The sequence below is a fragment of the Psammomys obesus genome, unplaced genomic scaffold (assembly GCF_907164565.1).
Source record: "Psammomys obesus unplaced genomic scaffold, mPsaObe1.curated_primary_1811, whole genome shotgun sequence".
In the NCBI taxonomy this organism is placed as follows: Eukaryota; Metazoa; Chordata; class Mammalia; order Rodentia; family Muridae; genus Psammomys; species Psammomys obesus.
This window is the reverse complement of record NW_026593683.1, coordinates 3,217-28,152: the sequence shown is the minus strand read 5'-3', so window position 1 is coordinate 28,152 and position 24,936 is coordinate 3,217. Positions and strand designations below refer to the sequence as shown.

General features: G+C 46.2%; 1 protein-coding gene across 1 annotated transcript; it reads right to left on the bottom strand.

Moving 5' to 3' along the window:
- Positions 1-2,410: 2,410 nt before the first annotated feature.
- Positions 2,411-23,478, bottom strand: LOC129684195 (tyrosine-protein phosphatase non-receptor type 3; the record flags this gene model as incomplete). The annotated part of the gene is given in 8 exon segments (XM_055617268.1): positions 2,411-2,498; positions 3,658-3,778; positions 8,045-8,097; positions 11,390-11,434; positions 16,079-16,157; positions 18,574-18,616; positions 18,789-18,896; positions 23,325-23,478. Coding segments are annotated over 8 exon segments (675 nt in total), but the record flags the coding sequence as incomplete, so codon positions are not given.
- Positions 23,479-24,936: the final 1,458 nt, after the last annotated feature.

Below are 24,936 nucleotides of genomic sequence, written 5' to 3'. Positions count from 1 at the left end.
GTCATAAATACACACACAGCATGTCATGAACACACACAGCATGTCATGAACACACACAGAGCACGTCATAAACACACACAGCACATCATGAACACACACACACACATAGCATGTCATAAACACAAACACACAAAGCATATGCGAATACACACAAAGCTCATACTAACACATACATGCACACGCACATAGAGCATGTCATGATTCCTGGTTTAGGAAGATACCAGGTAAGATTATGCACTTCACAGAGTTATAAACACTCTTGAATTTTCAGCTGTTAGCATTAGGGAGCCACATGAGACTCAAACAGGCCTCTCTCTGTGCAGCTCTGTTCAAATCTCAACTTCAATGACTGAAAAGGCTTTAGCTATTATAAAATGATAAAGAAAAATTACACATGTAGACACAACTCTAAATCCAATTAAGAAATAAATGTTGCTTATTAATCCAGTGTAACTACATGGGCTACGGACTTCTGTGCTTGGCACTGTCATATATTATAGAGACACAGAAGGCAAACCAAAAGAATTAAAGCTGCTTTAAATCCACTTGAGCATAAGCAAATAACATTCAAAGGGACAAGAGCTCCCTCCTTGACTCACACATATTTCTGTTTCCAATCAGATAGCGTAACCACAAACACAGGGCAGAGCTGGTTACAAGTAAGTGTGAGCCTCTGGCTGCAGCTCAGAGGAGCCTCCATTTCCCTCTCAGCATTATAAAAATTATGGGATCTACCTCAAGGGTTTGTATCAGGCTGAAAGTGCAGAAAATAGGAAGAACCCAGGACAGAGCTGGGTATAGGCTGCTCTAGATCAGGAACTGGCACACGACAGGTGTAACATGTTCATTTTTCTGTTGGGGCGGCATCATTTAGAGCAACAAAGGAACAAGGAGAGGTATGGAAACTGGACAGGGAAACAGTGTTGCTACAGAGGAAGTCCTGAGTATTCACAATAGGCACACATGTAAGCAAAGCAAGAATAATGCCGGGAACAAGGCTGCCAACAATCATGACACTCACAACAATATAGGAAGAGGAATACATCAGCAAACGATGATGAAAGAGTGGCCTGGTGAGCTAAGGACTGAATCTCGTTTTTCAGTGTGTGCACCTTTACCCAGACAACTATAGTTTACCCCAGTTAGTGATTTCCTAAATTCCCACACCAGCCCCACATCCCAGCCGCTTTTGCAGAAGAACATATCATGTGACCAGTTCCAGTCGGTGTGAGTGGTGTGGCTCTTCTGCCTGGAAGCACTGAAGAGCTGTGTGCCATCCTCTGGCTTCTGATAGGGAAGCCACACAGGAAGACCACAAAGCTGTGGAGGAGCCTAGACTGGGGAGTTATTGGGTCATAGAAGCTGTCTGAAGAGAAGTCTGGACCCAAGGACAATAGAGAACTCTCCTGAAAACTACTGTGTGGTACCAAGATATTCAGATAAATACACACACACATACAAACATGCATACACGTAACTTAAACACAACATATACACGGAACTGTATTTGAGTAACCAGCTCTAATCTGAGTAGTGCTTAAGATGTAGTAGAAACCTTGGCTCAGTAAACTGCCACAAAAATGGATTTATAAAATCATGTGACTGTAGAAGGAGGGCCATTTGTGGGAAAGAAGAGACAAGAGATGAGGGGTTAATCATGAGCAAAACACAATGATATACATGCATTGTGGAAATAGACACCTCTTCTACTTTTTGAGATGGGGCACCCGCTAGCCGAAATATCACTATGTATCTGAGGATGACCTTGAACTTTGATCCTCTTGCCTCTTCCTCCTGAATGCTGGGTGTACACCAACTCATGCGGTGCTGGGGATTGAAGCCGGTGTTTTAGGAATGCAAGACAAGCACTCTACTAGCCAAGAGAAAGCCTCAGCCCACAAACCATCTTATGTGTGCAAACTAGAAAAAGTCTCAGAAGACAGAAAAATGATTTTTTCCCATTCCACCATAATTGGAGCAGCCTTTGAAAGCTTGTAAGTTCCTGTGCCCTGCTCCCTCAGAAGTGTGAACAAGGCAATCGACTGAATGACTGATCAGATTCAGATACTCAATAAACTTTCCAGGCATCTCTTTTTTAAAAAAATAATTTATTTTAGATTTGCTTAATTTATTATTTTGTGTGCATGAGTGTTTTGCCTGCATGTTTGTCTGTGTACCACATGCATGCCTGGTTCCCAACTAGGCTGTAAGCCTCCATGTGTGTTCTGGGAATCAAACCCGGGTCCTCTGCAAGGACAAGTGCTCTTAAACACTGAGCCAACTCTCTAGCCCCCAAGTATCTTTTTAAAGGTTTTATTTGTTACCATGGGAGAGAAACCATTCCCCAAGGAAGTTTGCACACTTGCATAATTAAAAATAAACCACAGTTTCTGGGCTAAAGGGTACATACCCTGCCTCCATGAAGCTCCACTCCGTAGAAGTCAAGGGTCCGAGCTATGTTGATGTAGCAAGATTCGGCTTCTGACTGCTTTAGCCCACTGCAGAAGAGAAGAGAAGATGCAAAACTCACCTAACAGGTGAAGAACATTCACTGGAGCTCTTCAAAATTAAAAATACCTGGAAAACACGGTAAAAGCCCTCCGTAATAGTTACTAAGGGTTACTAAAGGCTTTGTCCTTGTCCCCCGTAAGCACTCCAACTTTAAATTCTAATGAAGCAGGTTTTTCTTCTTGTCTATGGAATCTGACCTCTAGACCCCTTGGATTTCTACTAAGAGACACTCCCCACTTAGTGGGTTCTCAAAGAGGTCTTCAGACAGTGAAAACTATCTATCACCTTTCAAAACGCCTGCCCTCAAGGAGCCAGGTTGCTCAATTAATAGGTGATCTTTCATCGTTTTTTGCTTGTCTATTCTCTCAACAGTGTCCTCACGCTTCAAAACCCAGTGGGCCTGTGCTATTTTCGGACGCTGACTTCTGTCCCAGGAGCAATTCCGGGAGAGAGGGCTGGCAGAGCCCTCAAGGTACGCTGGTGGCTTGCCCTTTGTTTTTATGGCCTTCCCGAGAAATAAGATGTCTCTGAAGAGCTGGCCTGGGTCAGCATGGTCCTCATTTAATGGGAACAGAACAGCTGCCACAGTAGCTTTGAGTCACATGAGGAGCAGGAAGGAGAGGCTGGGAGTGGGAAGTATTTGTTAGAGGCAAAGCTTGGCCCAAGGCAATTCCCTCCATGGAGGAAAAGCAGTTTGGATCCTGGACTACCCACCCTGTCAGCTCTCCAGTCCACCTGCCTCTCCACTCAACAATACCTGAGGGAATGGTCTTTTTTTTTTTTTTATTAAATGGGGTAAACAGCTAAAAGGTATGTCTGGGTCAATCAGCTTGTAAGCCAATCCATCAGACTGAAAATGGGCATTTCCTTGAGGAATTAACTAATGTCTGTGGCATCTCGAAGGGGGAATGTCCCAGCTATCACCCTCAATTTCTATTGCATTTTATGCTTCACAAAAAAACGCACGTGATGCTAAATATATATTTGCTACCATCCCAGCTTAAAGGTACAAAAAAAACCAAACAAACCAACAAACAAACAAACAAAAAAAACATAGGCAGGCCAGGGAGCATCAAACACAAAGTGATGCATTATCTATAGACACCCAGACTGAGTTCCTAAGCCCCCCTCCCCCAGTCCCCGCACCTGTGCTGTTTATGGAGCGACTCCACCTTGCTTAAAAAGTCATCATTTTGATCGGGTATGAACTGGCTGTCGGCAAGATAGCCTGGATGATGTATGGAAGAATTAAAGTCTCCAAAATGAGCTATTGAGACACAATGAGGGAAAATCATAATTAGCCTTGCCTCTTCAGTAAGGTCTGCATCAACAAGCATCGATAACATTGCAAGAAATATCTCCTGTGGGAACAGTTCTGTCAAGCTCTGAGCTGCGTGAATCAGCTCCTCTTCAGTTTCCAATTCCATGCTTCTAATCTGAACCTCTGCTTAGGGCTAAATTCCATGTAAGTACAAGGGTGGCAGGTGAGGGGCGGACGTGGTTAAGCTCACAATAGTGCGCTTAAAAAGATACCACTAGGATGTTCTTACAGGCACCCAGCGAGGAAGCAATGTATCTTCACTGGCATTCACATGAAGAAGGGAACAACTGAGAGCCAGGGAGAGGGGACCCACCCCTAACACAGGCTGTTTTCAGCAGAGTGAAGGCCTAGGTGATAGGGATCTGTTTGTAGCCTACTTCCCCTGCCTGTCTGTCCAGGGAGCTGCTAAGTCTTCTCTGGATGCCCTGAAGGGTCAACAGAGTGCTGCAAATGCTTTTCCCAAGTCTAAAGGCAGAAACCTCTTTAATCTTCCTGTTGTTTTCATTAGCTCATGGAGGGCCTTCGGAATCATGTTTGTTCATCCGGTTAGCTAGTTGTCCTAACCCAGCTTCCATTCGACAGGAACAAACTATAAACTTCTTGCTTTAGCAAAGTCACTAACAAACATTTTGATCAACAAAGACCAGCGAAGAACCTTCCTTCGGGTGTGTGTGTGTGTGTGTGTGTGTTTCCACTTGACATCTTATGTGCCACTCTGTGCAAAGCTCTGAGATAACCACTAGGGGGAAACATTTAACAGACACAGTTATACACATTTGCAAAAGCCTGGGGGGGCCCGGGGACCCGTGTCAGTGACATCATCTCAGTGGAGGGCTTGAGCAAATGGTCCCTACATGCCCCAAAACACAAGTGACTATTATTAAACAGACAAGAAGACAGAACAAAAGGCAGGGCCTGCATCCCTACACTCTTACCAAAGGGGCCTGTCTTCTACCTGCTGACCACATGCCCTACTAAACTCAAGATCCCAAGCACCCATGTTTCAAGCCATCAATCCGGCCCCACGGGTAAGTCCTGCCATTATTCTAGCTCTAACCTGATCCTGGAGCCTATTCTTGGGGCTCATTCCTCTGATGCTTTCCTAGACTCTCCTCCTCTCCCCCCAAAACATTATGGCGTAACTATATACTTTCCAAACCTTCTTTTCCTGGGCCTCATTGCTGCTAGACAGCAGCACTCTTCAGCCACTGGGCACAAAGTATTTTACCTCTCAAACATTGTACTTTTGAATCTAATAAGAAACTGCTCCAGAGAGCCGATCACAGATAGGACCTAAACACTAGACACCCATCTTGGAACAACCTGACAAAATGTAGTTAGTATACCTTCTGAGCCACTAATTTTATATCTAAGAATTAGTCCTATAAGGAATGTACACAGAGTATGCAAATACACACACATATATATATATATTTTTTTTATCAAGGCTTGAAGAATGTAAAGACCTTATACTTCAAACCATCTGACAACACATGATTTATTAGTACGACAGCAACGCATGGTTCTTTACCTCAGCCATTTTATACCTTTTAGGGTCAGTGGGAAGCCTGTCAGCAACGCTTGAAACAGGATGTCTTAAATGTAGGGCTCTAATTTTTCTCTAATTATAGCTTATCATTTATCACAGGCAACTTTTAAACTTAATTTTAATTTTCTATGGTACATGTGGAGGTCAGATGACAGCTTTCAGGCGTCAGTTCTCTCCTTCCACTGTGGGTACATTGGCTGAACTCAGGCTTCCAGGCTTGGCCATAAGTGCTTTTATGCAGTAATCATCTTGCCCACCCTATAAACAACTTAACAGTTTTTTTCTGGACTGACAGAAAAGACAGCAAGAGTTAAGACTAGCGAAGAGTTCTTCATACAGTGTTTCATGTTCTCTTCCCTACAGCCCTATAAAGTAGAACGGACACTTCTAGTCTTGCGTCTTCTAGTCACACCAGGCCTGTAAGGTCAAGTCATGCAGACAAGAGGAAAAGCCAAGACCCAGACAACATGATTTCCATTCCTGTTCTCACTGACTCAGCTGGTGTTGGTTCAGCTTTAAGGAATTGTTGGCTATAGGCCAACTTCAAGCATGCTGTTTAATTGGAAGCAGCCATAGTGCATAAGTACCAGGGATGCCTCCACTCACAGGCAGGAAGCCCTGTGAGGTTCAGCCGGGTGAACCACAAGGACACGTGAATAGGGTAAGGCTACCCTGAGCACAATTCTCTCCTACCTCGAGTCTTGCTCCCCAGCCCACAGCTCCACAGCTCCAGCTGTGAACATCCAGCTTCAAGTCCCTGCTGGTGGCTGATCAGCCGAGGAGAAATGGGAGCCACAAATCTAGAGATTGATGAGGACATGCTGACTCTGGCTATGGGTCATAGCACACTGCCCTCTTTTACGACACGGTTGACATCATCTTAATCATAGCAGCTGTAACTACTGTCTCAGAGCCTCCCAAGACAGGGCCTATAACTTTCCCTCCTAGAAGGCTTGAGGAGCTTTATTAGCCCTTCACTTCAGAGTCCAGCCACTCACTCTCCCCACCCCAGCTCTTCCTGGTCTCAGAAGGTGGAATGTTAACTGGGGGTCACCCCACTCATGCAGCTTTGGGGCGATCATCATCCATGCAGGGTGGGACTTTGATGATGCAGTCAGCCACAGTCCTTTAAAGCACAGACCCAGAAGTGGACTTGGGTGGAATGGTTTCTTTGGTCTATTGTTGTCCTGTCTCTTGGTCAGTTCTTTCCAGGAAAAGTCATACACAACCATTCCCTGTGTGGATGCACCACACTGGTCTGTCCTGGAGGAGGAAACGAAAGAGCTTCCTGTCATGAGGAGAGGAGGCTGCTGAGATGAGCTGATGGGTGGGCCTCACCAGTGAGGAGGCCTGCTGTACGCTCAACATCATGGGGTCACTCCCAATATCCTCTTTCCCCCATTCTCTGGTTCCATGTGGTAGGCAGGTAAGCTGTGGGCACCAGCCTCGGTCAATACCTCTCTTGTTTCTGTCCTGGTTGCTAAGGGAGGAAGTGCACCTGGGGCCTCCCCCTAATTTTCCCTTTCTTTCTTTTTCGCTATCATGCTTCTTGAGGCCACAGTAAGATAGGTATTTGGCCTGCACCTGCTCTGAGATCTTGCTTTCTCAGCTACCTGCCGTGCTGTTGACTGAGGCTTCTGGAATGGGGTGTGTGTATGTCTTACGCTACGCTGTGTGATTCCACACAAGCAACATGGTGCTCTGTGCTGGCACAGCTAATGAATGGCAAAGTGGAATCTCACCATTCAAGGGACAGGACACCAAATATGCTTAATTAAGTTTTGCTGACATGGAGCAGAGAGATCTTTTCCGTAGTTTAAAACAGCCTTGGTGGAAAATTTACCCAGACATTCTATCCACTGTGGCATCTGCAGTTAAGTGTGGCTTGTTCAACTTGAAAAATGTGCAAATTGCAAAACCAAGGCTGGATTTTAAAGATTTAGTTAAAAAGCAAAGGAAAGCAAAACAAAACAAAACAACCCCCACAAAAATTGCTCATTCATTTTTATGTTGACTATATATTAAAACAAACATTTTAATGGGCTAAATAAAACATTAACATTAAATTATTTTCTTCATATAAATATATTTTTAAGGAGGGCCTCAGACTCACCATGGAGCTGAGGATGGTTTTGAACTCGTGATCATTCTGCTTCTGAATGGTCATAGACCACTGTAACCCATTAGCTACACTGAAGCTCTGAAGAGAAATTTGTAAGATCTCAGTAGCATTTCAGACAGGCATCAAGCAAGCAGCAGGAGTACCTTCCAGCAAATTCCTTAACCTAGCCAGGCCTTGGCTTCATTTGCAGAGGAGGTGAGGGATATAAACATTGTTCCACTGGGGTTTGTACACAAACCAGATCCAAATACCTGGGCAGAGGCTCTGGAAAAAGCCAGTTGTAGCCGTCTGCTGTTTCATAGCTCCCTGGGGAAAAAGAAATGCCACACTCCGTCCCCCAGCACCACTGTCCATCTGATATCCCCAAGGAGACAGTGTGGCTCAGGTTAAAAGTTCTACTCTTATAAGACAGCAAGAGATGTGCTCCATGCCAGGCATCCTGGGGTCTAAGAGACTTGGCCAAAGAGAGCAGCCGGTGGCCTTCTTGATACGCTTGCTCCCTTGAGTGGCCGCCACCTAGTTAGCCTCCCTCAGGACTTACATTGTACTGCATAGGACGCTAGAACCACCGCTGAGTTGAGAGGGCAGGTTAACCTGTCAGGAGAAATAAGGATTAGGTAAGTCAGAAGAACCATAGACACTCATAAATCACAGATAGCCCATAGCTTTCTTTTCTTCATTAACTGTTAATGAACAACGTGAATTTTAAAAGCAACTACAATACAAATCCATCTTGGATGGCACATGGAATACTTTAAAGTTTTGTTGTTTTTTTTTTTTGACGATAAATAAAAAAAATAGTAACTTTTGCTTCAAAATTGTAACTATTAGAAATTGTAAATACCAGAAAGCAAATGGTCTGACAGTAGACAGCTCATACTCTAAGAGGAAATGTGAGAAAATGGAATCTGAGGTAAACACACAGCCTTCCATTCTTTCCAGTAAAGACCTGAGATTTTTTTTGAAGGGCTTTGGCTACCTCCTGGAGACTCTAGGATTCTTAGGTACTGCCTTTCTGGGATGGTAATGAAAGAGAAAACTAGAAGGGAGAAAAAAAAAAAAAAGGGCATTCTGCATTTTAACATTTGCAGTTCTGTAGTTATAGTACTTAATTTACTAACTACTGACTTTGCTGAAGTTGACAGGGTTCAAATACCTGCTTGCCTGTTTTCTGCCACCCACTAGAAATTCACAGCCCCGGCCTGAATTTGTTCTTATTTCCATCTCAACTCACTGTCCTTCCAAATGCTTGTTCTCAGTGATGCTACCTGCCTTTAGAGCTCTTTTCTCCATTCAGACCTGACTCTGTTCTGCTCAAGAGCTCCGCCAGCAGGACTAGAGCAAGGGTCACTGCTGAATGGAGGAATGGGCCGGAAAAACCTAGGGGCAGCGACTAGGAAAGGGAGCCATCCTTACCAGCAATACTGGGAGGCAAGGAGATTTTAAAACCATCTTCCAGCCCCGGGGCAAGCTGAGAACATGTAGTTTCCATGGCAGCCCATGAAGTTCCTACGTGTGAGTCATCCCATTTGCCAGTCTAATCTGGTTGGCCCCAACAGTTTCCCTGTCTGTCCCCTGGACTCCTGCTGGTTCTGAAGGTGCACACAGAAGCAGCATTCCCCACCTGAAGGCCCCGGACCACTGCGGCCACTTGTGCCTCTCTGAGTCTGTGGATGTGTTCTAGGATTCCCCGTTGTCTATCCATTTTGAGCCACAGCATTTTTAGGAGAGCAGGTAGACAGATACGTGGTGAACAGGCTGTTACTGCCTTACTAAGAAGAGTTTCACGTTAACATCTAGCCAATGCCTCTGCTAGAAGACAGACAGCTGAACGGACTTGAGGGACAGCCTAGAAACAGCTATGGAGGCTCAGACTACATGGAACACGGCACAGAAGAATGACAGCCTGGATTCTCCTCTCAGCCTTCCATATGCTCTTCTGCATACTTCTCTTTCTCTGTGGTCCAGGCCTCTACGTGTCAGGTGACTGCCCTGGTTGAGCCGTCTCTGCCGAGAAGAGGTGGTCCCCCAGTTCTGGCTACCACTGACTATTCAAGCAAGTCAGAAGATCTGAAATCTCAGAGAAAATGCTAACTGCACGACAACACCTGTGGCCACAGATGGCTTGAGACACACCTGAGATGAGCTTGAGGGCGGGCGGTGAGGGCCTACCGGAATCTCCTCCAGGCGGCAGAGTCCTACTAACCATCTGGAAATTCCAAAGGGTACCTTGGTCTTGAAGAAGCAAAAAGGAGGACAACGTAGCACCGGAGTTTGGAGTATTTAACAGTATTCATGGAAAAAACATAAATACTGTTTTTCCATAAATAACAGTATTTATGGGAAAAAAAAAAAAAACAAAGTGTCTGTATATAAGGGTGCTTATAGGGAACAGGTTTCCCTGACTGCAAAGAGCAGCTCAAGAGGGGAGTCCAGCAGTTCAACATGGGGTTGTCCTGAAGAGGCAACCTCGGAAATGTGGAAACCCCTCCTCCCCCCACTGTTCTATAGCTTGTGCTGGAGAAGTGAAGTACCACTGCTTTGGGAAAAGGAGACAGAACTCATGGAGATCCTGTACTCTGTGCTCACTCAACAGTTCTGCCAGCCCCTTCAGGGAGGCTCCTGTCCCTGGCTGGCAGGACTGTAGCAGAGGGAAACCCTGATCTCCTCCAGTCTCTCCTAGGGCACACAGACACCATCTCTACCACGCATATCTCTTATCAGCCTGTAGCCTGCTTTAAGACCCTGCAGCTACTCACTTCCGCATGCTGGACGTGAGATACTCACCTCCACTGGGCATGAAAAGACCCCCTTCCCCCTGTCCCCAGCTCTGTTTTCCTGCAAGTAAACCACATATGGCTTCCAGCTGAAATGAGGGATGGGAGGGCCTTCCTGATGTCCCGGGAAATCCGACTTCTCTTTTCTCCACCAATCTTAAATTTGGCTAATCCTAGCACCGCACAAAGACTTTTCTAGGCCATGGATGGTAGCAGAAGAGTTCCTGAAATCCTATGCCAATTGTGATTCCTGCTGCCTGTATTGGTCTCACTTGCTTCATGGGCTCCCTGTCTCATGTCACGAGCCTCGACTGCCAGCCTCCTTGTGGTGCAGCAGGATGTGGGATTGAGGAGAACTGAAGTAGATGGGGCTCTTTTCCTACTGCTGGGTTTTTGTTTGTTTGTTTGTTTGTTTGTTTTTTGTTTTTCATAAGCAAAGGGTCCAGCAGGCAAGAAGGCTCAGTAGATAAGGGCGCTTGCTCCATATGCCTGGTTCAATCCCTAGAACCCATGTAAAGGTGGAAGGAGAGAACCAACTCCACCCATGTATTATCGTGCATACATGTACATATGGACACATTCACATGCATATACACATTCATGCATTTAAAAAATTAAAAAGAAGATACAATAAGTATTTGGAAGAAGGAGTTCTGGGGGCTTGGAATTTTAATTCTTTTCTGGCCATTCTCAGATACCTTCCAAGCACTGAAATGGCCTGAATACACCCAGAATGATGACTCAAGCAGATGCTCATGTCTGAACACAATTCCTTCCAGAGAGAAGATGAATCACCCGTAAGTACCATGGGCACACCAGTGGCTAACTTACACCTATTTCTATCTGAACTGAAGCCTATTTTCAGAGTCTTTCCTTCCCCTCTAAAATTCCCCAGGTCTTTACCAGAGAGATCACTGTATGCTTTGTAATAAAACTGTAGGAAAGTGGAATGAAGTTTCTCGATCATGAGTTTCTGCAAACCAAGATGGAGTTGAAAACAGCCTAATATACAGGCTAATTTGAGAACTGCTGCCAGGAATGTACACTCATTAGATTAAAGCCAGGAATCTGGCTAGTCTGACAGGAAAATAATGCATAATTCTCATTACCTTCCTTCACAAACATCCATCTTCAGTTGTAAGAAATACAAGTGCCTAGGAAACAAAGGAGCTCGTTAAGGAACGCTCAAGACGCAATAATCAAGGAACAACAGCAAATATGCACATTTGAAAAGCAGAATATATGCAGAAACATGTTACCTGTTTGCAAACCGCCTAGGTGTTCTGTGCTAGGGAGGGCTGAGGAGATGGATGGGGTGGGAACCAAAGGTGTCCCACCTGCTGCATGGGCCCTCAACTAGGCATGGGAACCCACAGCATTCTGTACAAGCTGCCCGGGCACACTCACGGGCCACTGCTCTAAACACCGCGCCGGCACCCCCCCCCCCCATTTCTCTGTGCGAGACTGCTAAGAAGTGGGCCTGTGGAGACCACACCTTGCTGGAGTTCAGCACCTAGCTGGGCTTTTTCCTGTAGCCTAAGAACTACGGGTGCTGGAGCAAAAGTCTTGGTAGCCTCACTGCCAGGACCTGCAGCAGAGTCAGCTCTGAAAGCCCAGAGTTGTCCTTGGGGGCAAACCACTCCAGGCCCCTCTGCCCAGCAGGCTGAATCTCTGCCCTGGGACAAGGAGAAGGAAGCCAACATCAACAGCCCTGGGAAGGCCAGGAAGCACTGTGGAGGCATTTATATTTAGGGACGCGGCATACATGTGACGCTTGGCTCTTATCTACCACTCTTTTTTAAAACCCAGATTCAAGCGGGATTGACATTCCAGGGTCTGGCCAAAGATGACAAAAGGGAAACCTCTTGAAAGCTAATACAGACAGCGCAGAGGTGCTGGGGGCGGGAGAGAGATCACTCTGGCAATTTAAACAAACCAGTCTCATATTCCTTGGGGTTGAGAAAGGTCAGAGAGCTGGCTGCTTTGAGACCTGGATGCTTCAAACTGCACTGCAACCTCCTATCTGCAGTCTGGGGCTGAGTGCCTGGTAGTCTTGAGATTTTCTTCCTCACTTCAGCCTTCCACTCAATCTGTGAGGTTCTAACACCTTCTCTGTTTTAACTTATTAAAATTTTATGATAAAGAACCTGCAAATTGAAAACATCACACTACAAAATTAAGCAGACCTAGAGACTGTACATCTCAACAAACTCTCTAGAGCCAGAATTACCAATCTGGGGAAATGAGGCTCAGAGGTTATATGGATTGGCTTGCTTGCCTTCCTTTATTTTGGACAAACATGCTATGAGAACAATGTCTGTGGCTTACATGAAAATCATTGCTAAGCCGAGGATCTGTGTCACAACTCTGACAGAATTATCAGCACTCTGCACTGTGCTGAACGTTGGGCACTGAGAGACAGTATTACTCACACAGGCATGAGCGGTTAGCCTTTTTTGTCTACCTCACTGAATTTAGAGTCACCATAAAAACACACCTCTTGGATGTACCTGATGGCATGTCCAGAAGGTTTAACTGAAGATGGAAGACCCAACCCCGAATCTGAGAAGCACAAACTCACAGACTGAGGTCCCAGACTGAAGAAAAAGAGGGAAGTGAGCTGAACACCAGTATTCATCTGTGCTTCCTGACTGTGGGTACGTGTGATCAGCTGCTTTACACTCCCATGGCCATGTCCTCTACCGGGATGGACTGTAGCCTCTAGAATTGTGAGCCGAAACAAAGTCCTCTACCCTTAAGTAGCTTCTTAAGTACTCAGTCACAGCAATAAAGAAAGTAATAAAATACTTGCGCTAATTCATGCCCACTCAGTAGCAGGATCATCTTTTCCACCTAGGAGAACACAACTAGTCCTTTCTAGTTGGTTTCTATGTTTATCCAAGCTAACATTCAACCAGAATTAAGCGTTCTCTCCTCCTGGAAGGATACTGGGAGAAAGAAGAAGGGTAGAGTTATGGATGATCTACTGATAAAAATCTGGGCTTTCACTGATGGGCATAAATGAGACCATGAACATGCAGAGATCCTTCACCAAATGCCACCTGGTCCTTTGCAAAGTGTAACAGCATGGTCTGCTGCTTTGTATTTGACTGTCAATTATTCTGCCTCCTGAGGTCTGCCTGCTGTCTCTTACGAGCACATTCTCACGTATAACTGTCCTTGAGAAAACCTTCCTCCACCTAATCTAAAGTGGATTGGTTACTAAAAAATGACCACACACCTGGGCAGGGCAGAAGCTAGGGAGGTGTGGCAAAGTTTGTGTGCTTGGAGGAAAAGAAGATCTTGGGAAGGAGGGAGGTACTGAAAGGGAGGGAGAGAGGAGCCTCGATGGGTTATGGTGGAGAGAGGCACACGGCTGGATTGGTGTGGATGGAGAAAAGCAGTTGCGATGAAGAACATCAGCAAGTATTGTGAGTTTATGGATGGGAGGCAGCCCAGAGAGAAATGATTAGAGCAGATGGAGTGGGCTGGGGGCTTGGGAGGTAAAGGAAGCTTAGATAGCATCTGCCCTGCCCCAGGTGAAATAAAGCTATTCTAGAATCTATCGGGTGTTTATGTCTTTCGCTGGTATGATATCAGGTTAGATAATGCTGCCGTAATAATTATGAGGCTAATAATAAGCATTATCAGCCCATACTTTTAAATTATCAACAGTAGCAATGCAAATCTGAATCAACCCCACAGAATCACATGTGAAGAAACAAGAATCACAGAATGCATCCCAAACTTAGGAGGCTTTGTCATTTTCTTCAGGGAACTCAAATTGTAATTAGAGATTGTCAGTAAGTGGAATGCTGCTTAGAATGATCTAAATTTATCAGTAACAGCAGGTGTGGAGGCTCACAATCAACAGACATGTAAGTACCCTTGAGAATAAAGGAGAGCTATCAGTGGGAGACACTTGGCACATCTAACTTTAGAAACGTTTGATGCCCTTTGAGAGTGTATTCCATCCAGATCCTGTGATGGCTAACTGTCAGTATGACACAAGCTAGAATCACCCAGGAAGAAAGTCTCAGGATCAGGTGGGCATGTGGGCAAATGTATGGGGACAACCTTAATTAAGTTAACTGATATGGGAGGATGCAGCCCGCTGTGGGCAGCACCATTCCCTAGGAATGATGGCCATGAAGGAAACTGAAGGGGACCACGAGATTAGCTGGCCCTGGGACCATCCCCCTCAAGCCTTTCCACTTGGAAGCTTGAGCATGCATCTAGGGTGTCACACACAAGGGCTCCAGCATCCTAGGGAAGAGATAAGGTAGACAGTGACAGACACCATACATGAGCTGGAACCTTTCAAGCTGAGTAAAATCAACTCAGTGGGCCACAATGGTCATTAAAAAAAGAAGAAACCATGACCATGTACACACATAATTCTTCAAGGGCGTTTATTTTGACTTTTTGCGACAGGGTCCTGTTACGTTGCCTAGGTTGGTCTCAAACTGCTGAGCTCAAGGGGCCATCCTGCATCTGCCTCCTACTCACAATCAGAGGCGTGTCCAGCTCTTCATGCAACTACAAAGCATCCCCCAACCAATATAAAATATGCTATTTTAGATGGTTTTGCTTTTGGTAAGGTAGTTTAAAACACATCCTGACAGCGGATGATGTCAGTTGGCTCATGATAAAACATGCTGGGCTGAGCATCTCAACACTGTCCCGAGTCCACCAGGGTAAAGAGCAATGTGGTGTTTGTGTGAAGGGGGAGGGTGTCGGGTGTGGAGGACGCAACAAACTGATTCAAAGCAGCGTGCACTTCACTGTGCCTTTTCAATGAGCCATCCAGGCCTCCCTTACACCGACTTCACATTTACCCTAGTGATAAACACAGTCCAGCCCCAAGGCCCGACTCTATGGGGAAAAACAGTACATACACAAGAAGAAAAAACAGTGTAATAAACCAACAACTGGCCTGTAAACATATTAAAAGCTAAAATTGTTGTGTAACTGTCTTTAAAAAAAAAATAAAGAAAAAAACCAGAGAGAATTCTGTCTGAGTTAATGGCATCTCTTTGGTGGGTTTTTTTTTTTTTTTTTTTTTTTTTTTTTGCCATAAAATGGGATTCAATAATGCAGAACAGCTTCTGCTTCTTCCCAGGGAGATAGTTTCCCTCCTTACGAACAACAAGGGGATATATAACAAGAGGCTCAGCATGGTCACAAGGCAGGGTAAGTGGCTGGCACAGTCTTCCATCCCGAGGCAATGGCTCTCTCACTGCACCCTTCCCGTCCTGCACACTCAGATTGCCCACCCAGAAAACCCACTTGCCAGGACCAACCAGAGCCAGCACAGCCTGCGGGGTAAACACTATCACTGCTCTCCTTCCCTTATCTGCCTCGCAAACTTCCTGCACCTGCTGATTCACAGCAGACAAGCTGGGTCCAGCCAGAACCCATTCTCCCTCCTCACCCTGCCAACGGGGACCTGATGGAAAGTTCTGGTTATTGCTAAGCCTTGTCATCCTCAAGGGACTTCATGGTAGCCCCACATTTTTCATACTGTGCACTCTGTGCGTGGCTGCTCTACCCCAGGCCCGTTTTGAAAGAACTGACTTCATGTCCTCAGTATTCACAACGCTCAGCAGCCAGAGGCGGGAAGAGAGAAAGGGTGCCCATGCGCTCGCCGGAAATTTATACCTGAATGGGGCTGAGGGATGCAGGCTGCAAACCTGCTGATCAAAATTTCAGTCTCTGTAACCCCGTTTTTACTTGGATCATGATGGTTGGGGATGACATACCCAAACGAAGTTACTTCAAGAGGAAAAGGTCGTTACCTGGTTTGCTCCTGCTGCAGTGTGTTGGGATCAGGTATAAAATATCTTACTCGAAAATGCAGGGTACAGGGGAAACCTCCTACAACATTTTTCAAAAAACAAATTAGGTTTTTCCTTTAAAAAAAAAAAAAAAGTCAACATACACAGTTGCTACTCTCCCATAAAGGGAGCACTTTTCACTCCACCGCAACACTTTCCATTATAAAAGCCCCGGTTTCAGACCTACTGTTTATCTGAAACAGTGTTTCAGATAACTCCTGTTTAGAAGGTTCCACAGACACCAAATGTACTGATATAGCATTAGACTGTGGTTCCACCCACTTCCGGCTGGATGTTTGCCTTAGGCCCTGTTCAAACAATGATATCTGTATTAAGAATGTTTAAGAGTCTTAAATCAGCATCTACCCATGAAACTCACAAAGAATTGCAGTAGAACTTACACTGACATAGTAGCTTAGGCCTGCTCAACACTTCCATGTAGCATCTAGAACTTAAACACCACCATGGCTACCTGCGGGGTCAGGGGTTATATTTTACAGACACAGGGACGCAAATGGCCCTGGGGACCAGGCAGCCAGGGAGAAGACCAGAACATCTGGTAGCACTGAAGCCTTTGACTCGTTTTTTTTTAACTGGAAAGCTGGAAGCGGCCACTGTGATCCTGAATGCCACCCTGCAGGTCACTCAGATATGACTTCTGCGTTCAACACCATGGGCTTGTTTGCTTGTGTGGATAAAAACAAGCCGTGTGTCTGATAGAAGATCAGACATGTTAGCGTTAGATCAGACAGTGTTGCCAAGACACGGGGAGACCTTGTTGATGTCACCCTGTCTCTAGCACTTGGTAGATATGCCCAGGTCCTGTCTCCTGGCTCACCTAGTACTTTCAGGCTCTCTGAAATTCAAGTCCTTCTGTGGTCTGCCAAGCTGGCTGATCTTTCTGCTCATCTTGCCTTCTGCTTTGGTTCATCGTGGCTCTACCACTCTAGTTGACAAACTGCCCCCCCTCCCCCCCCCATCTCTTAGTTGTTTCCTTTGTCACCTCTGGGCTGGTACTAAAAGAATCTTTAATGGTGGGTGGGTGCCTCTGTATACACACCTAGCTGCCAGTGGGTGGCGCTAGCTCTGTAGCAAAGTTTTTCCATTTAGTGTCCCTCTTCCACCATTGTGATTCTGGTGCCTCAGGCATAGTAGCTTTGTCTTTCTTGTTTCTTCTGTGGACTCAGAGCATATGTGTGTGCGTAGTACTATCAGGGATTCCTCTTTTCTACTTCTACAGTTGACCATGAGACAGGATTGAAAGCAGGTTTGGACTGCATTTCCCCGGCTTAGCACAATGCTTTGCCTTGGTCTGAGCACTGGGGATGTGTTTGGTGCAAGGACCAGCCAAAGAATGACAGACAACAGCTACCTATACCTCACGTGACTGGCCACCTCCTGTGTGTCAAAAATCATGAAGGGTCCAGAGAGGAATACAGTCAAGGTCCCCTATCTTGCAGTCCTGAGAGACAGTTAAAAATGCCTCACTGTGAAATAACAGCAAGAGTGCTCAGCCACAAAGGAACAAAGAAATGAGAGGGAAGGAGAGAGTTAGCACTTCCTTTCAGATAACAGGAGATATCTGTGGAGCCCTGAGGAGTGGCAGGAGATGGGCCCAGGGACAAGGAGAAAAGCATCTCCTTCAGAGGGAGGAGACCAGAGGAAGTCCTGTAGATTGGTCAAGTCAGAGGAAGTCCTGTCGACTGGACAACAGGTACCAATCAGGGCCAATGAGAGCCACAAGGGAGGCCAGGCTGAGAAGAGCTGACCAGAGGGTAGGCTGAGCACGGCTGGAGTAGCTGTCTCAGTGGGAGCTGAGAGCAACACAGGACCCCACTCACAATGAATAACCCAGCGTCTATCTATCACAAAGTAAGAGGGTTTGTGTCTATTTCCTTTTATGTGCGCGATCGTGTGTGTGTGTGTGTGTGTGTGTGTGTGTGTGTGTGTGTGTGTGCTCTCGTGTGCGCGCAGGTGCCTGCATGTCTGTGAGGAGGCCACAGGCTGACATCAGTATTGTCCTCCACTGCTCTCCATCTAGTTTTTCGAGACAGAGTCTCTTACTGAACCTGTAGCTCATCATTTGGCTCGATGCTCTAGCCAGCAAAGTCCAGGAATTCCTCTGTCTCAGCTTTCCCAGTGCCGGGATTATGGGCATATAACACAGTACCTAGCTTTTTGTGTTGATGCTGAGATCCGAACTTGGGTCCTTAAGCTTGTACAGACAGCACTTTTACCAACTAAGTAACACCCTAGCCCTTTTATCTTTCTTTCTTATTCTGGGCTTAGAAAAGATCATCCTTCATCCGCTTGCTCCCTTGTTCTGAGCTGCCTCATCTCCTCTCACCCTTCTGCAGAGCTGGGATCCTTAAGGCTGCTTTGAAGCATCTCTCCCTGACCCTGCCGCCCCCATAAGTCTCTGATGAGAAGACCAACTGAAGTGAGATCACACCCACCTTTCAGCTGCTTCCTCAGGGGTTTGTTTGCCTCAAGCCATCTCTGTGGAGTGAGAAAACATCAGCTATGAAACCAACCCAAGCAGGCAAGCAGCCCATCCACCCCCACCCCAGGGTTTCCCTGGGTAGCACTGGCTGCCCTCAAACTCATAGAGACCTGCCTGCTTCTGCCTCCCTGCGCACTCACATGGCACATCTTACATGTGAACACTTACAGGGGAGTCCACTGGGTCATCTCCATGTTGCAAGCCAAAGTACTCCTTCTCCGTTACGCCCAGGTGACCGTATGCCAGATCCAGAAGGGACTGGCCCAAATCTTGTTTCTAGATTAAAAACATCAAGTGGAGAAAGTGTTAAAATGAACCAAGAACTAGAAGTAACAACATTGATTTCATGAATATACACTTCCCACAGTAACGAAAGCATTAATAAATTTCAAGTTACAAGGCTGCAAAGAGGGACACAGAAGTAGGGTTAAGACAAACTACATAAATATCACTGAGACACTCTGAATTTAGGGGAGCTTAGGAATTCAGGAGAAAAATAAGTCAGTAGAGTGCTTCCCTTGCAAACATGAGGACCTGGGTTCAATTCTCCACAGCCCATGTGTGTATGTGGGGAAGACACATCCCTGGAACTTGCTGGCCAAGCAGCCTAGCCAAATATGGAAGCTCCAGGTTCAGTGAGATCATGTCTCAAAAAACTAAGCAAGGGGCTGGAGAGATGACTTGGTGGTTAAGTGCTTCCGGAACTTGCAGAAGACTGAAGTTCCTTTCCTAGCATGCAAGCTGGGCAGTCAACAATGCCTACCTATATGGTGGTGGTGGTGGTTGTGGTGGTGGTGTGTGTGTGTGTGTGTGTGTGTAACACTCTCTTCTGTCCTCTGATTGCATGTGCAGTAGTAACACCCAGACACAGAAATAAAAATAAGTCTTTATGGTGGTGCACACTTTCAATCCCTGCACTCAGGAAGCAGGGGCAAGCCCATCTCTGTGAATTCAAAGCCAGCCTGGTCTACAGAACGAGTTCCAAACACACTGAAACCCTATCTTAAATTAAAAAAAAAATGGATTAGATAGGTGATAGGTGGATAAATGACAGATAGATGGATGGATAGACAGATATAGATAGAATGTTGTAAAAATAAAACTAAGGAAAAGAGTAATGAAGGAAGACACCCAAAATCGGCCTCTGGCTTCCACCTGCCAGCCATTCTGGCCGACTAATGAAGCTGCAGGCCAATGAGACTCTGTGATGGCTTCTTAGAATTTGGCCTCTACATGCATGGACCCACACATGCACTCGAAGACACACACGTACCCATGCGCGCACACCCATTGCTCTGTGAGCTTAACTTAGCTTTCTTAAGTTGCTTCCACCCCTTAGCTGAGGTTCTCCAGTGACTTCGAAGTTGGAAAACTCACACATTATACAGTAAACACGCCATGACCTGCTGCGGATTACCCACAGCAAATGCTAATCCCGGGTCAGCTCCTGTTGGCTGCTGGGGGCCCAGCTGCAGCTTCTTCCCCTGAAGGAGCCCAGAGGGTGTGCAAGGAGGAAAACTCTCCACTAACAGCTAAAAATACTCGAATGCCATCCAAAATACCCTCAAAGTGACTTGGCCTGTGTCCGCCTGTGGGATTATCTGCCCTGCTGCTTCTCGTCATCTGAAGTGAGAAGCCGGTCGGGACATTTAGCCACACTTCACCCCCGGGTGGGACTCAAGAGGCCTGCACCAGTGTTTATGGGACAGCCTGCTGCGGGCACTGGGATGGTGCCACAGCAAGCACCTCTTTACTCGCTTGGCTGCAGAGGTGGTGACTAACATGGACTGTCAAACGCTCTCAAGTGCTTTGAACCGGTCAAGACACAGCAGACAGATTTCTTAGAGGACAGGACACGCAATGGGGTCTGCCCGGGGACAGGGAAGGGGAACCCCCCTGTGTTTACAGGGATGACAAGGTGGACTGTCACCCCTTCCATCTCTCTAGGAGGCCCCAGTTTGAATCTGACGGCACAAACAAAAGATAGCTGGGGGTGGGGCGAAACAATGAAGACAGCAGGGAGCAAGGCCTCGGCAGACTTCAGATTCTGTTTTAGGAGGTAGCCCTCCCGGGAGAGCTTTGAACTCAACCCATTTAACTCTGGACAATGCGAGTCAGAAATAGGTATAGAAGAGGCCCTTTCCGGGAGCTTCTGAGAGCGGGGAATGTGGGGAAAGTGGGTCGCAGAGACCAGGGTGGGAAGAATGAGGTAACGTGGGCACACTCCTGCAGCCACTTTTTCCACGTGACTCCACGGGATATGCATGAACACAGGCTTGCCTGTTTCCAGAATGCACCACCTGTCTATCCTGAAAGCCTCTGGGCTTGGCACCATCTGTCACAAGAGAGTCTCCATGGGTAAAAAACAGTACAGCCCACCCATTCCCACAAGTTACCAGATACTTGTGTGTGTGTGTGTAGTCATGGGTACGCTCACTCAGACAGTGTGTGGAGGCCAAAGGCTGACGCTGAAATAGCTTCACTCACATCCTACCTCATTTTGGGGACAGAATTTCTCACTGAACCTAAAGCTTTGAGCCATGCTGGCTGGCCAGTGAGCCCTAGGGGTGCTCTATCTCTGCCTCCTATCCTGACCCCAGTGCAGGGGTAGAGCCAGCATGTAGACCAGTGCTGGGGATCTGCACCCCCATGCTGGTACCCTCTGACCATCTCCACAGCCCATGAGACAGTCTCCTATCTTCTCACCTGACTGTAATTATTACTTCGACACTTTGGAATGTCAGTCATGTACCTTTGGTTTATTATGTCATTGGTAACTAATTTATTGAACACCTGGCAAAGACTCGCTGGCACACTCACTTCCCTGCAGCTCGGCAAAGGAGCCCTCCACATCTGCCTTGCCACGGAGAACCAGACACTGAGAGGCGCCGTGCCTGGCATACCCACAAAATCAACCAGGAGCTACGTGACCATCTGACTTGCATCTGCACAACAGCAGAGCTCAACTGAGCCTCTCATCTCTGAACGGCAGAATCCAAACATTCAGGTGTCAATTCTGCTCACTTCTGTTAGTTCCCAAAGGGATTAAAACAGATCAAAGCCAGGTGTGGTGGCACACACCTTTCATTCCAACACTCAGAGGTAGAGGCAGGTGGATCTCTGTGAGTTTGAGGCCAGCCTGGTCTACATATTGAATTCCAGGCCAGTGTAAAGGCCAGTGTGCCCAGGATGACCCAGGAGGCTCCAGCTGGCCTCCCACCCCCATCCCTGCTGGGACGTTCTCTGACCTCACCCATCTCTGGCTCTCCTCCGTCAGGGCTCATGCCGCTCCAGGTGTACCAGCCTTCTACCATACGGGTCCCAAGGCTTGTTAGGCTTGGTGGCAAGCACCTTCACCAACTGAGCTATCTTAGCCTTCTCTTTCTTGAGCTTTTTGATATAATAAATAACACTTCCCATCTTCAGTAGAGCAAAGAATGGCTGAAGAACAGGACAGTGGGAAGCAGGACAGTGGGAAGAAAGGCTGGGAAATAAGTCTCCATGAGTGCTGCTGAGGACAGATATTCTCACGCCTACAGTATGGGGCAGCTCCCCTGGCCCTGGTTTGGAAGAATTGAAAACTGCCTTTTGCCTACACCAAAATCATTAATGGTGGTGAGAAGAGAGAAAGGGACAAAGACAGAGAGAGAGAGAGAGAGAGAGAGAGAGAGAGAAGGAGAAAGAGAGAGGGAGAAAAAGAGAAAGAGAGAAAGAACATGTGAGGAAACCCACAAGGGTGGTGGTGCAAGTCTTTAAGCCCAGCTCTTAGGAAGCAGAGGCAGACAGGTCTCTGAGATTTCCAGCCAGCCTAGTGTACACAGCAAGTTCAGCCAGCCGAGTATGTAGCCAAGTCCTTGTCAAAGGCGAAGGTGGGGTGAGGGAGCACTAGTAGCTGCAGCAGGTCTGTCAGTTTTCATTAAAGTCTAAGTGCTATGGCCTTTTCTGGCTAACCCCACCCCACTGTGTGTGTTTCTATGAGGCCCAGGCTGGCCTTGAACTTCTGCTCCTCCTGAGTCCACCTCCCAAGTGCCGTACCAAGCCCAACTCCTCTACCATCTTTCTCTTTCTCTGCACATATTTGAATAACTGGGGCACAGGTGACTTGGGGCTAGAATTGATACCATTAGGACTGAGAGACCCGGAGACGTCCCAGGCATAGGTGGTGGCTGGGTATGGAGCCAGCTGAGGCAGCTGCTGTCCTTGCCTATGGTAGCTGCTTACGTGAAGACCTGAGATCAAGGGCTCTGAGCAGGAGTCAGAGCCTTTAGGAGTCCTGCCATCCACAGAGGACAGCTGCCCAGTCCTGTGCCAAGACACCCATCCTGTCCTCAACGGGTTCACAGTTTAGTAGGACACTTATATCCTAGCAATTTTTACTATTTTTAAAAACACGTGAGCTCTAATAAATCATGAATAGAACATAGTCATCCAAGGACCAGATCTACCTAGGGAGAGTTGGGGGAGATGGGACAACATCCCAGACACATCAACACTGGAAGACAGCAGCAGGTTCACATTCCTAAGAAGAATTGAGACAGGGGCAAAAGTTTCCATGCCCAGCCCCATCTCACCATTTGAGATGTGAAATTTCGAACTTTCATTGTTCAGTTAATCCCTTTTTCATTCTGTAAACCAAGAACTTAAAACTATTTAAGAAGATTTAGGCAGGCAAAAAAAAAAAAAAAAAAAAGATGAAGAACTTACATTAACTTTAAAGGTCTGTACCAAGCCATCTAAAAAGCGTATGCTGCAGATGACCTCAGATCGAGTTTTCTCTTTGGGTAACTCAGAGGTTCGTATATTATTAATTCTTCCACCCAACGCACGTAACCGGGAGGTCATAACGACCGCTGAGTAACCTGCAATAGAAGACACTTGTCAGTGCTTTCAAATGCGAAAAGATCAGGCCCTCCACAGCTCTTCACTCGGGTCAGCTTGGGTCCTCACAGCTTCAGCGGCAGAGCCCGCAGGTCGGAGGAGAGCAGGGTAATAAACCATCCTTCCATTTCAGCTTTGCCTTATAAGATGCTCTAATCCAGCAATTCTCAGCCTGTGGGTCACAGCCCCTTGGGGAGTCAAACAACCTTTTCACACGATGGCCTAAGACCATCGGAAAGCACAGATATTTACATTAAGATTCATGACAGTGTCACAGTTAAGCATGAAGTAGCAAAGAAAGCATATGGGTGGGGGTCACGACATGAGGAACTGTGTCAAGGGGTCACAGGACCAGCAAAATCTGTTGCTGAAGATGTAATAATACCCTGTTAGGTCAAGAAATACATGGCTTATTTATTTGTTTGATCTGTTATCTCCTAGGTTGGACCTTCTAATTTTCTAGTGCATAATTCCTACCTTAAGTATTTGTATGTTTTGCAAAACTAAGCATGAAATAAATATGATGTAAAACATGAAAAGGCTAGTTATAAGTTATATTCAAAATAAGAACGTCAACTTTTTTGGTTTAAGCTACTTCTTTATAAACACTTTTTAAAAATATTGTTTATAGTGCTCACTTTGGCAGCACATATACTAAAAATATTGTTTAAAATTTTTAAAAAGGAAGAACTTTTAAAAAGCTGGGTACAGTGGTGCATTCCTGTAATCCTAGCACTAGGGGAGGCGAAAGCAGGTAGATCTCTTGTGAAGTTTGAGGCCAGCCTGGTCTATAAAGCAATTCCTGGACAGCCAAGGCTACAAATAAAAACCCTGTCTCGGGGCTGGAGAGATGGCTCAGCGGTTAAGGGCACTGGCTCTTCTTCCAGAGGCCCTGAGTTCAATTCCTGGCAACCACATGGTGGCTCACAACCATCTATAATGAGATATGCTGCCCTCTTCTGGCTTGCAGGCATACATGCAGCTAGAATACTGTACATATAATAAATAAATCTTAAAAAAAAAAAAAAAAAAACCCTGTCTCAAAAAACCAAGAAGAAAAAAAAAAAATAAGATTTATTACATTTTGGCTGGAGAGATGACTCAGCAGTTAAGAGCACACACAGCTCTTGTAGAAGACCAAAGTTCTATTCCTAGCACCCACATCAGGCAGCTCACATCTGTTAATCCCAGCTTCTGTGAATCCAATGCCTTGTCCTCTTCTGGCCTCTGAGGGCACTGCCCATATCCATACTCACATAAGTGCATAAAAAAATAATCTAAAAAATAATAGTAAAATATTTTCTTTTGGAAAAAAAACTGAAATAAAAGCCAATCACTTGTCAAGGAAATGCAAAGTAAAACCACAAAAACAAAGTCCCACAGGCCCAGTACAGGACTATGGTGTAAAATGGACACCACTGTGGAAAGCATACAGCTG